Below are 11,831 nucleotides of genomic sequence, written 5' to 3' on the forward strand. Positions count from 1 at the left end.
TGTGTGTGTGTGTGTGTGTGTGTGTGTGTGTGTGTGTGTGTGTGTGTGGGGATTCTCTTGAATTCTGTGAACAGCTAACGAGGTGGGCGAAACGCCACTGGACATCGCACGGAGACTCAAGCACCTGCAGTGTGAGGAGCTGGTGAGTGTGTGTCCAACACCCACTCTTGGCTGGAGATTAAAGCCTCTCAAAGCCCCCGTGTAGACGTGAACTCTGCGTGTGTCTCAGCTCACCCAGGCACTGGCGGGCAAGTTCAACGCACACGTGCATGTGGAATACGAGTGGCGGCTCCAACACGAAGACCTGGACGAGAGCGATGAAGATCTGGACGAGAAGGTGCGCCAGTTGATGGTCTACATGCCATAAAGCTGCCAGTTCAGGGCTGCAGGCTAGAGCACACGTGTCTCCGGCTGACCTCTCGATGACCTTTGACCCCACAGCCCAGCCCCTTGCGGCGAGAGGAGCGTCCGGTCAGCTGCTACACGCCCCCCAGCTCCGCACCGCAGCCCACGGCGTCCGGCCTGCCCAAGGACAAGCAGGAGCGCCGCTACCTGCCCAGCGTGGTCACCAACGAGACGTACGGGACCATCCTGAACAGCAGCCCCGCCTCTGGGGTTCCCGTCACCGCCTCGGCCCCGCCCCTACCGCCCCGCAACCTAGGTACCCCTCCTCAGCTTCAGCACTTAAGATGGAAACGATATAATGAACAGTGGGCACAGTTTAAGGGGAGGGGGCGGAGACTCTTTGGGCCTATGAAGAGAGGGGGCGTGGTCACCAGGAAATCAGTGGTTTTGGGTCACTTTCTAGAAGTCTAAAAAGACGACTGGCACATCGATACCATATGTGGTAGCTTGGCGTCTGTTTTCACAAAACTGCTGGTGGCGAAGAACGGAATTCAACAACTGTTTCCTCGTTTGAGACGTGCCATGACACCCCCGCAAATTCTTTATCTCCCTTTATGGATGGGAATCGTGCCAAATATGACTGTACACAAGTATGATGACAATAATGGCTTCTTAATCTTTCTGAAAGCACGTTGAGTGAGTGTGAGCACTTGTCGAGCCCTGAAGGCTCTTTTCATAGTGCAGTGCAGTTGCATGTTAATTCACAAGGCTGTTGTATCAGTGGCCACTGCAGTGGGAGGCTGTTATGAGATTGGGTCATTGAGCTCTCCTCTTTGTGGAGGTCATGTGGGGCCCTGTCCTCTCCGCCTCTAATGTGATTATGTCCGAGTGGTGCACTGCTGGCCTGGTGCCGAGCCAGAGCCCAGAAAAAGAAACTGACGCATATTCCGGATCTTTCTTGAGAAACCCAACACAGTGTCCTCTGTGTGGTGGTGACTATGGGAAAGCTGCTCTTCCTTTGTGGATAATGTCTCACTAGCGCTCTTTCTCTCTCTCTCTCTCTCTCTCTCTCTCTCTCTCTCCCTCTCCCCCTCTCTCCCTTTCCCTCTCCCTCTCCCTTTTCTCTCCCTCTCCCTCTCTCTCTCTCTCTCTCTCTCTCTCTCTCTCTCTCTCGCTCGCTCGCTCTCTGTCTCTCCCTCTCCCTCCCTCCATCTCTCTCTCCAGCACAACTGGCTAGTCTTCAGGGTTCTCCAGTGTGGAAGCCCGGTTCTCTGGACCTGGCGGGCCGGCAGCGGTCCTCCTCTGATCCGCCCAACATGCACCCCCCTGTGCCGCCCGTACGGGTCACCTCCGCCTCCCGTGAGTAGAGCCTCGTCCTCTGTAATCAGCGATGCTCGTGTGTGTCTGATGGGCTCGGCCTGACGGGCCGAGCGGTACCAACGCTCTGCTCCCTGTAGTCATAGCGCCGGCCGCTCCACCGCCTCCCGTCACTAAGACGACCGGCATGATGGAGCCCATGAATGTGCAATCGAAACCGGGACAAGTGGCGGTGGGACAGAACATCAGGACCGCAGGCTCCAGGTCAGAGTGGGGACACACACACACACACACACACACACACACAAAATGGCTGAAAATCCTTAAAGCCATTTAAATCCTTCAAATCCAAAAGTGTTGACCCCCTGTAACATCCTTTTGTTTCACAGCCAAAATTCTGGTTCAGGTCCAGCAGATAATCTGTATATCTGTACATATAAACATATGAATGTACTGAAACAAGTTTTAGGTCCCCACATATACATACTATCACACACAAACACTGACTCATTCTTTCTAACCCCAGCTTACTGTGTTAGCATTAAGAGCGCCTCCTACCCTTCACACTGAGAGACTGCGGCTAAGGCAGAATTGTCCAGCTGTACGCCTCTTTTCCACCGTGGGGACAAACGGGGCTCTAAGGTCGGGTCAGGCCAGTCCATGCTGTCCTGGACTTTTGAGCCATGTTCTGTTTGTGCTGCAAACCAGAACCAGGAAGTATTTGAGGACGGTGGTGGATTCCAGCCATGATCACTAAACAAGTGCTAAACAACTCCAACTGTTTGTAGTTGTTGGGACAGTTTTTAGTGTTACTTTTTATGTGTGCAAGGCAGCACAGGACACATTTAGATATTCAGATGCTGAACGGCTCCGTTTGTGCTAAAAAGGTGGAAAAAGCCCACAGGGCATTACGGCTCCACCACGGACATTAATTCCTCTCAAAGACCCGCTTTCACACACATTAGGGTGGAGGGTGTGTGGCCGTAGTCGAGGCTCTCTAGCGCTGTATCGTGGACGTGATGGAACTCAGAACACTCTGTGAAGTAAATCTTCTCCATCATTGATTGCAGCACCGATAAAGGCTTCAGCAAGGGCCCCCTGGCACGCTCGGACTCCATCGAGAGACCAGGTAGATGTGCAAGAAACAACCCGAACTGTAAGTAGATGGTCTGCTGTTCCAGTCCAGCCGGGGGAATCCGTACAGTGCGTGTGTGCGTTAGGAATGAAGGTGTCTGGCAGGTTCGAGAAGTGAGCTGCCTGATCTCTGATGGCCTTTGCTTTGTTTTCACTGCCATGTCATTTCCTGTTTGGGTGAGTAGCGAGGGAAGTTCCTGGATGCCTTCAGAATGCGAGCGCTCAGCCCCTGCCTCCTGGACACATGCCCAGGAAAGCGTACCCGGTGAGTCTTATCGCATCACCAGGAAGTGCACAAAGTGAGAATGCGGAGGTTGAGCAGGGACGGTTCTGTGTGTAGATATATTCACCAAAGACAAACAGTGCCCAGAATGCAAACCTGGAGTTTCTGTATGCCTGACAAACAAGTCCTGTGTGTGTGTGTGTGTGTGTGTGTGTGTGTGTGTGTGTGTGTGTGTGTGTGTGTGTGTGTTAGAAACAGAAGCCCAAGCGTGTGAAGGCCATCTACAACTGTGTAGCGGACAACCCCGATGAGCTGACCTTCACTGAGGGGGAGGTTATAGTGGTGGATGGCGAGGAGGACCAGGAGTGGTGGGTGAGTGTGTGTGTGTGTGTCGTGGGTGTGAAGGACAGGCCTGCCTCTGTGAGCACCACCAACTCAGTGTTGACAATGGACAGCCAGAAAGAGAAAGGGTGAGACAGAGACGGAGTGTTTTATCGAGCTCCAGTTACCACGGCTGCCGGGACGCACGCGATGACCTCATCCTCCCCCTGGTGTCTGTCCTCTCCTCCGATCGTCCGTTAGCAGCGTTTTGGCCGTTAATCCTCCAGACGGCCTCATCAGGCGGGTTGGGCAGATCTTCAAGCCCAGCCCGGGAGGCCTCGTGAAGCATCTGCCTCCAGAGACGCTGGGACAGGCCTGGGGACGAGCGTCCTCGCGTCCTCGTGTCCTCCCCGTGCGCCTTTTGTTTATCAGCTGCAGCAGCTACACACGTCCTTAGTACAGGAAGTGCACAAGGGGTCATTTGTTTCCAGTGGAAATGCCACAAAGCTCGTTTGCATGTTTCACGTGGGTCCCTGGCGCTGCTTTTGGTAAAGCGCTACAGTAAACACTGATCCACTCACCCCGAGCTTGTGTTCCTCACTTAACGTCTTGTCGGTTTTTTCCCCAGCTGGGCCACATAGAGGGGGAGCCGCTGAGAAGAGGCGCATTTCCTGTCACCTTCGTGCATTTCATGGTGGACTGACGTTCGAAGGTGCCCGATACCGGCCCGGCCCGTGCGGCCCGCCTCCCGGCCTCGCCGCCTTGTCCCTTTGTTCCCCTCGTCCTCATCACCTTCGCCCTAAAGCTTGTGCCTGCACCCCGTAGCTTCCAGCAGCCTGCAGCTAGGGGGCGCCATTGGGTGGCAGTTTGTGCTTCCTGTTCCTTGCCTCCTACTCACCGTCTATAATACATACTCTCATCGCTCCACAGGGACTGTACAACTTGTTCTGGAAGTTTTTTGGGTTGGACTTTCCCTCTTTTTTTCCGTTTTTCCACTGACCATGAAGACTGGGGAGAAGTGAATGTAGTCAGCGCCTTTGATGCAATTACTGCACTTTTAACTTTAGCTCTGCTGGATGTGGTGTGAGAGGGACACGCTGATGACGATGATGAAGGCTCCGTCCACAATGCACCGCTCTACAGCGTCCACGTCTTCACGCGCGGTGCTGTTTTTACCCAGCTGAACAAACCTGTGTATCCGGTTCTGCCCACAAACATTCCACATCAGGCACGGTTGAAGGTGACGTGTTGAAGGAAAACGGGGGCGGAGCAAGCCGGCACTAACTCGGGGGGTTGGAGCAAGCCCCGCCCCCTTGTAGGGGTGCTCGGCTGTTCCCATTTCTACCCGAGTCGCCCCACTTCAGAACATATAAATAGACTTTCCACTGTTCACACCTGGGAGAGCTCTTGTCCTGCACTACGTGCCTGAGAAAGGGAGGCAGGGCCAGTGAGAGAAAACGAGAGATAAAGAAGGGAATAAGGAGCAAAAGTGTGTGTGTGTGTGTGAGAGAGAGAGAGAGAGAGAGAGAGGTAGAGAAACATTGGAAACGTTTTGTTTGTGTGAATGCTAGAGAGAGAAGCTTGTTATTTGACTAACAAAACTAAAGTTATTCTGCTGCTTAATTTCATGGGTGGTGATGATTGTGATGACTAGCAGTTCATGGATTCATTGAGAGACCCACAGGAAAAGTGCAGGGTCCCAGGCTCGGTACTGGAGCCCAGGGAGGGTCCCGGGCTCGGTACTGGAGTCCAGGAAGGGTCCCGGGCTCGGGATTGGAGCCCAGGGAGGGTCCCGGGCTCGGTACTGGTCTGTTTGGCCACACCAGGCGTCCTGCTTGCTGTTGTGCATATTCAGTTTAGGGCAATAGGGTGAATAGTGAACCTTATAGACCAGTTAATATAGTAACTTAAACGTAATATAGTCAAGTTGATGTTTTAGGTTAATGTGGCCTGAAGTTCCCTTAGTTTCATGAGATCTCCGTGTATTTGAAGGATGTTTTATTAATGTTGGGGAATTCATGTCTGACCAGAGTGTAGGATGTGAGGGACAGGACCAACATTGACCTCTCCTCATCATGCACCTGCTTCAGGGAAAAAACAGATCCATTCCTCAAACACACTTAACATTTCTCAACACAGTCCTGCTCAGAAGGGGAGATTGTAGATGTAACATTGTACAGGAAGACATTTTATGTGATTGGAGTTTTGATGTGGTTGCAGAGCAACTCTATAGATTGTGTTATATATAACATTTAATTAAAAAAGATGCGTAGTCTCTGTTGAGCACAGAACACAGTGACCTGTAACCAGTAAAAAGGGCGGATATGTAATTAATTTCCAGAATACTCCTCTGACTTTTAACTCACTGGAAACAGATACTGTCTGTCTGGGACTGTACAGAACTGAAGACTTCATATGTGCCTATTTAATTGTAAAATGAAAAAATTAAACATCGGTTTTGATGTTGTGTATCAATCCAGGATGGCTGTGTAGACCTTCAGAGAACACTTTTAACACCAAGGCAACAACACTACCTAGATTCACTCTCATTTACCATGTCCTGTTGACTCTAATACTGTACAAATAAATGGGAAAACTGGAAGTGAACCAAACCAATGAGTTGTCTTGCAATGTTCCCTTTGAAGTTCCGTAAAATATATATATGCTTAATGTCAGTTTATGCTGGCTAAAACAATTGTGAAATAAAAATACAGCTGTTCAGCATGCTAGATGTTTAGTACTATTTTGTTGTTGCTATCTTATATGTGTGCAGTCTTCATGCCCAAGTCACAAAATTAGAATAGCACTGCCATCTAGTGGACAACCACGACAGCACAAGTCGCATACCTGGACTTTATATTGAATATTGTTTTATTTTTTCCCCACACTTTGACAAACTATACCACAAAAACAAATCATGAATTCATCAAGTACAATATCAAAAAGGATTTAAAAAGCAAGAGGCAAAAGGTTTTCAATAAATTCACATCAATGAAAAGTTCAATTTTATTGTACCATGGTAGCTGATCCGATCCCATCTGGATCAGGAGGTTGGGTTGTACAGGGGTGGGTGAGGTTTGCAACAAACAGCAGGGGGGAGGGAGACCCCCCCACCCCAGCCATCCACAAACAGGGTGTTGTGCAAGAGGAATTTACAGCATTTCAGATGAAACCTTCATGATCTGCCACACTGAAAGTATTTCTTGTACCACCAAGAGCATTAATCCCATAAGGTGCTACTGGGCTACAATAGCACAACACTGAGCTCAATGTATATTTACATTAAATAACATTAAATAAGGTTAACACAATGGAGACGGCCCAAACCTGCTAAATGGATCTTTGGATATAAGTGGTGGTGGTGCTAACAACAGGGCTGCTGTATAAGACTGATCACTGGTGTAAACACTGCTCAGAGTCCCTTACACACTGACCTGGGAGCAGACGGACTTCACTTTGATCCTACACGTGTAAAAGAGGAGCAGCAAGGCCTCACACCAGTGTGACAACAAGGCGACTTCTACACACACCGTAAACATTGGCCAGGACCTCCGGAGCCTGAGGGTCAGTGTGTTGCCACTGAGCTCTGCGGTAAAGGCCTGGTTTTCCAGAAGAGAGTACAGGACCTCAGGATTTCTCTGAGGCCAGGACACAGTCAAAGGATGCTGACAGCACTTTACAGATGGCCTGGGCTTGCTCCTGCAGTGGACAAAACAACATCTCACAAAGGGTAATGCAGTTACATGGGCTAAATGTATTTTCACATAGAAGCACTTTGCTTCTACGAAACGCCCCGTTTCTCTGGAGACTTTCTGCACTCTACAATATTAAATCTCTCTCATTATATATATGTATATGTAGAAAATTCTCATATCTCCATCTTTAATCCATTTGAACCATGCATTCCGGTAAGACCAGATCACAGGATTTTAAGATTGCTCTACAAAGCTCCATTATATAATCAGGTGTGCAGCTCTGACTGAGCCGCTATGCACAGCCCATGTTTGTTCAGTCTTCCCACCTCTGACCCGGGGGGCTTAGCACGCACATGGCTAGTACCACACCCAGCCCAGCCCAGCCCAGCCCAGCCCAGCGGAGCGGAGCGTGGCACCAGGGCCGTGTGGGTTCGCCCACACACTCACCGCACTGCTGCACTGGTACACCCAGATGCTGCAGTCCTGCTGCTTCCTGTCGGTGGTGTTGAGGGCCAGCAGGTTCTTCCCGGCGCCGAGGCCGTCGTCGTAGCACAGCATACGCACGATCAGGTAGAGCGGGTGCCGGTGCAGCACGGCCTGCCAAGGAGGCGGAGTCAGAACAGGAGAACATAAAACCAACCCTGTAAAAACCAGGGTTACATAAAACCAACCCAGATTTGTCTTTATTATAAACTCCTACTTTATAGTATACTGTGGGTGCCGCTATATGAAATGTGTTGACGGACTATACTGATGTCCAGCACCCTGTGCATCTAAATACTAGGTGACTAGGTGTACCTAATGAAGGGCTCCCTCCATGTGTATGTAATGTGCACTGAATAATGCATTTGAGCACATGCACCCAAGTGTTTGGAAGGGAACTGTAATGTAGGAAACTGCAGAACCCAGTGTTTCCTGTTCCTACGGCTTGCTGTACCAAGGCCTTTCTGTTGTGGGGAACCTGATGGTAGCGCGTCATGGTCACTCACACACTGGTCCAGGGATGCGACTCTGACTCCATATTTGGACACGGCCAGGATCATCTCCTCCTCCCCAGGCACAAACGGCAGTTTTCCATCTTGCTTTGGATTGAACGCAACGATGGATAGTAAGAATTAAACATGGCCAGCAGGAGCTGAATGTGCTCCGAACTGAGTTATTGTCCCGAGACCAAGCAACCAGCCCAGCCACTGAACCAAAGCCTTGAGTCACTGCAATAAACGTATGACTACCTGAGCTGCATCAATATAGCTGACCAAGTCTAATGGCTCCTGCAGGGTCTTGCTCATCTCGAAGTGCAGCTTCCCAATACATCCCACATATTTCACCCTGAACTCAGCACATGCCTCAGATGTACTGTTACCTGTGCAGTTGGGTGCAAAAGAGTTATTAATGATTAATAACTGCTGTTAACAACAGACTTTTAAATGAAGTGCTTTGTTCATAGCGTGTGTGTCCACGATGGCTAACCTGAACTCTTGTTGGAGTCTGTGTCGAGACTGGCAACCGTGCTGGACCTGGACAGACCTCCCAGACTGGAATCTACAGACTTCACAAGGAGGAGGTGATGGTTAGTCGTGCGGCCCCGGTGCGGCCTGGTCGAGGGCCCCTGTTGGATCTCACCTTGCTCTTGGTGCTGATCTCACTGCTTTGGGAGCTGCTGCTGCTGTGACGCTTCTTGACCTTCCGGAACATTCTTCACCATGACGCCGGCACTCCGGGCCCCCAGTGTTCCAGCACACAGGACAACTTCCACTGCCGGGAATGTTCACGCAACCTATAAACACACAAAAAATGAATTTAAGGAGACCTCACTTTACTATCTGTCAATACCTAATAGAAAGATCATTTCAAAACAAGTATACTAACTTTTCTATGATACCATATTTCAAAATACTATGCATTCAGTGCAGAAACAGGCATCATATCTAGATCTCTATCGAACTGAATTGCAGTTTTATGCCCATCAGCACACCCACAAGAACCGTGTTTCTTAAACATAAATACTGGTCATCTGCTTTCTGAGTGGCAATAAAGATACTGGGATGCAAGCATGCCTCAAAATATTACTTCACAGTGGTGCTACCTGTTGAACTTGCAGCAAATAAAAACCGAAACCTTTAAATAAATGGTGCCTGGGTTTCAAGCCGACACCCTTTTAGAGTGCAGCCAGTAAACTTTGTGCAGATGAATAAGCGAACCTCCCGACACCCTTCTGCATCCGAACTGGACTCCACACACATCCACTTATAACAACCTCGGACACACTAAAAAACCCCCACTGTCCCGAACTTGTTCATGAAATCCCCAGTGGAAGTAACGGAACCGCGTTACTAGTATAAACACTGCGCCCCACCCGCACCTCCACTTTAACCACCCAGGGGTTCGGCCGTTTGTTTCTGCACACGTTTCAAACATGGACGATTTAAACAACCGCGCAGGGCCCAATACCTCCGTTTTGAGTTTGCTCTGGCCCAGTTTAGAGGTTCACCGAGCAGCACCAACACGCCGATCTCTCTGGGTCTTTCTGTTTTGGCGAGACTTGCGTTGACACTTCACTTCCTCCCCAGCGCCGCCCAAACCCACTTAAAGGAGACGCACTGACGGAAACAGACCAGAACCGCCCTACAGATCCCGGACTAGAACCGTGTCCTGGGACCAAATGACCTTTCCGGTCTGTCCACGAACTGACGGTTTAGTTTTCCTTCACAAATGGAAAATAAACCATATAATTGAGATTGCTGAATCGACTTTTTAAAGATTTGCTGGAACTCATGTACGCCTGGAAACGACTAATACTCTTAAAGCAGAAAATAAAACATTATATTAGTAATGCAGCGATAGAAGAAGTGATAATCATTATTATCGGATACTCATTTGCGTGAAACCCCTCTAAAAGTGTGGTTAGTGTCCAGCTCATGGCGACCTCCTCACAACAGGAGGCGCAGATGAGGGACTCTAAACCGAGCTGTGGTGAAACAGCCCGGGCGTTTGTACAACATGCCGTGTGTCTGATAATGTCTCAAATAAAGAGCATTACATGGCCTCGGGTCGTGCTGTTTGGAGACTCCATTACACAGGTAGGTTGGGTGGTGTGTTCACATAAACACCTGGACGATATTTCCACTCTAAAACTTCAACCTTGGACTGTTTCAGTTTTGTTTTCAAACGAACGGATGGGGCTCGGAAATAGCAAATAAGCTTGCGAGGTTCGTATTTAACGTCCGTGGCTTTTAATGTTTGACGCTACACACGTTGGTTTGAGTCCTACTAATTCTGTTTTTTTGTCAGGAAATGTGATGTGGTGAACAGGGGTCTGTCGGGCTACAACACGAGGTGGGCTGCAGCGGTCCTCCCCCGTATTATAACACACTCCGACCCTGTAGTCGCCGCCGTGGTCGTCTTCTTCGGTGCCAACGACAGTTCCCTGGAAGGCAGGACAGCACAATTCCTTTAACTTAACTCTTGAGTACCTTATCAAAATACGTCTACTATAGTTAGCACTTTAAGTATTTTAAAAACTGTTCTTCTTTGTACCTCAGATAAAAATCCACAGCAGCACGTCCCGTGTGAGGAATACAAGGAGAATTTGAAAGGAATAGTTGGATACCTGGCCTCGGCTGGGGTACCTAAGGACAAGGTTGTGTTCATTACCCCTCCACCACTTCACGAGGCGTGCTGGGAGAAAGAGTGCATCCTCAAAGGTATGTCTCGTCTTTCCTTTCAGTTTTACTCACTTGTAATTGTGGCTGGTGTTCTAATTTCCTTTATTCCCATTTGCCAGGCTCGTCCCTGAACCGTCTTAACTCTGTGACTGGGCAGTACGCCCAGGCCTGTGTCCAGGCAGCAGGCCACTGTGGAGTGGATGTGCTGGACCTCTGGTCACTCATGCAGAAAGATGGAGAGGTATCTCTCTCCTTCTCTCAAACACAATCTGCTTAATTACGTTGCACGTGCAAATAATACAGTGAAGATTGATTCATGTAACAAAAAGTAGGTGGAAGCTGCAATTGTGGGCACCTAATGTGTTAACATTACACCAGGCCATAAACAAATCCAATTCTCTTCTCTTAGGACTTCTCAGAGTATCTGTCGGATGGCTTGCACCTCTCCGAGAAGGGCAAGCAGTTTGTGGCCGAGCACCTGTGGACACTCCTGGAGAGTAGAGTGGCTGACTTGCCCTTCATCCTCCCTCACTGGGCAGATGTAGACGCCAAGAACCCAGAGAACAGTCTGTTGTGTGATTAGATCCAGTAGGCTTGATGTCTCCCTGAATTGTACTGAAGCTGGACTGTACCTATGTGGTTGGTACTAATTAAGCTGTATTTGTTTTAGAGAGCAGGGACAGGGTCATTAATAATAAAAGGGGGGTATTTTTAAACAGGTATTTCAGCATTCCCAGGAGCTTCTTAGGTTAATCCTGTAGCAGCACAGAGGGCAGTATGTGGCTGGATCTGTGGAACACATCACTGATTACTTATGTTGACAGCTGATGGTCAAGATGGTTACAGTCCAAGATGGAGACATTAGACTTTTATTAGGTAGTGAATTGTCCTTGTCGGCTTTTTACGTGAGAAACCACTACGATTTCCTCACACCTAGGGACATACACGAAGGCTGCTTATCCAGGGCTTTCTCATTGCTTGGTTGATGAGAAATGACAGTGTTAACGATGATAAAAGTCTTCATTCACTCATCTGGAGGTTCAGTATGCCCGAAACATTTTGTGAAGGGTTGTGTTTATGATCTTAATAAAAACTTTGTTGTGGTTTTCATTAGTCACATTGAGATCATTC

General features: G+C 49.1%; 3 protein-coding genes across 11 annotated transcripts in view; 2 read left to right on the forward strand and 1 right to left on the reverse strand.

Moving 5' to 3' along the window:
* The window catches only part of asap2a (ArfGAP with SH3 domain, ankyrin repeat and PH domain 2a), a 60,548-nt gene extending 54,484 nt beyond the window's left edge, over window positions 1-6,064 (forward strand). For 3 of the 9 annotated variants that reach the window (XM_076977956.1, XM_076977964.1, XM_076977963.1), the window contains 8 exons: window positions 75-142; window positions 230-337; window positions 442-661; window positions 1,570-1,704; window positions 1,803-1,926; window positions 2,733-2,818; window positions 2,982-3,061; window positions 3,272-6,064. In XM_076977956.1, coding sequence (XP_076834071.1) covers window positions 75-142; window positions 230-337; window positions 442-661; window positions 1,570-1,704; window positions 1,803-1,926; window positions 2,733-2,818; window positions 2,982-3,061; window positions 3,272-3,493 — 1,043 coding nt within the window. In that variant the 3' untranslated portion in view covers window positions 3,494-6,064. The remainder of the gene's footprint in view (window positions 1-74; window positions 143-229; window positions 338-441; window positions 662-1,569; window positions 1,705-1,802; window positions 1,927-2,732; window positions 2,819-2,981; window positions 3,062-3,271) is intronic. The other 6 variants (XM_076977958.1, XM_076977960.1, XM_076977962.1 and 3 more) reach the window with 6 other exon arrangements.
* A 210-nt stretch (window positions 6,065-6,274) lies between these two features.
* On the reverse strand, window positions 6,275-9,681 carry itgb1bp1 (integrin beta 1 binding protein 1). Its single transcript, XM_076978122.1, has 7 exons — window positions 9,487-9,681; window positions 8,659-8,812; window positions 8,506-8,584; window positions 8,268-8,398; window positions 8,025-8,117; window positions 7,483-7,632; window positions 6,275-7,039 (listed from the first exon to the last, which is right to left on the reverse strand). The coding sequence occupies exons 2-7, from the start codon at window positions 8,728-8,730 to the stop codon at window positions 6,968-6,970; spliced, it is 597 nt and encodes a 198-aa protein (XP_076834237.1). The 5' UTR covers window positions 8,731-8,812; window positions 9,487-9,681; the 3' UTR covers window positions 6,275-6,967.
* A 136-nt stretch (window positions 9,682-9,817) lies between these two features.
* On the forward strand, window positions 9,818-11,813 carry iah1 (isoamyl acetate hydrolyzing esterase 1 (putative)). Its single transcript, XM_076978121.1, has 6 exons — window positions 9,818-10,115; window positions 10,192-10,244; window positions 10,327-10,469; window positions 10,578-10,739; window positions 10,820-10,941; window positions 11,110-11,813. The coding sequence occupies exons 1-6, from the start codon at window positions 9,954-9,956 to the stop codon at window positions 11,281-11,283; spliced, it is 816 nt and encodes a 271-aa protein (XP_076834236.1). The 5' UTR covers window positions 9,818-9,953; the 3' UTR covers window positions 11,284-11,813.
* Window positions 11,814-11,831: the final 18 nt, after the last annotated feature.

Source organism: Brachyhypopomus gauderio, chromosome 17 (genome assembly GCF_052324685.1).
Source record: "Brachyhypopomus gauderio isolate BG-103 chromosome 17, BGAUD_0.2, whole genome shotgun sequence".
NCBI classification, from domain to species: domain Eukaryota; kingdom Metazoa; phylum Chordata; class Actinopteri; order Gymnotiformes; family Hypopomidae; genus Brachyhypopomus; species Brachyhypopomus gauderio.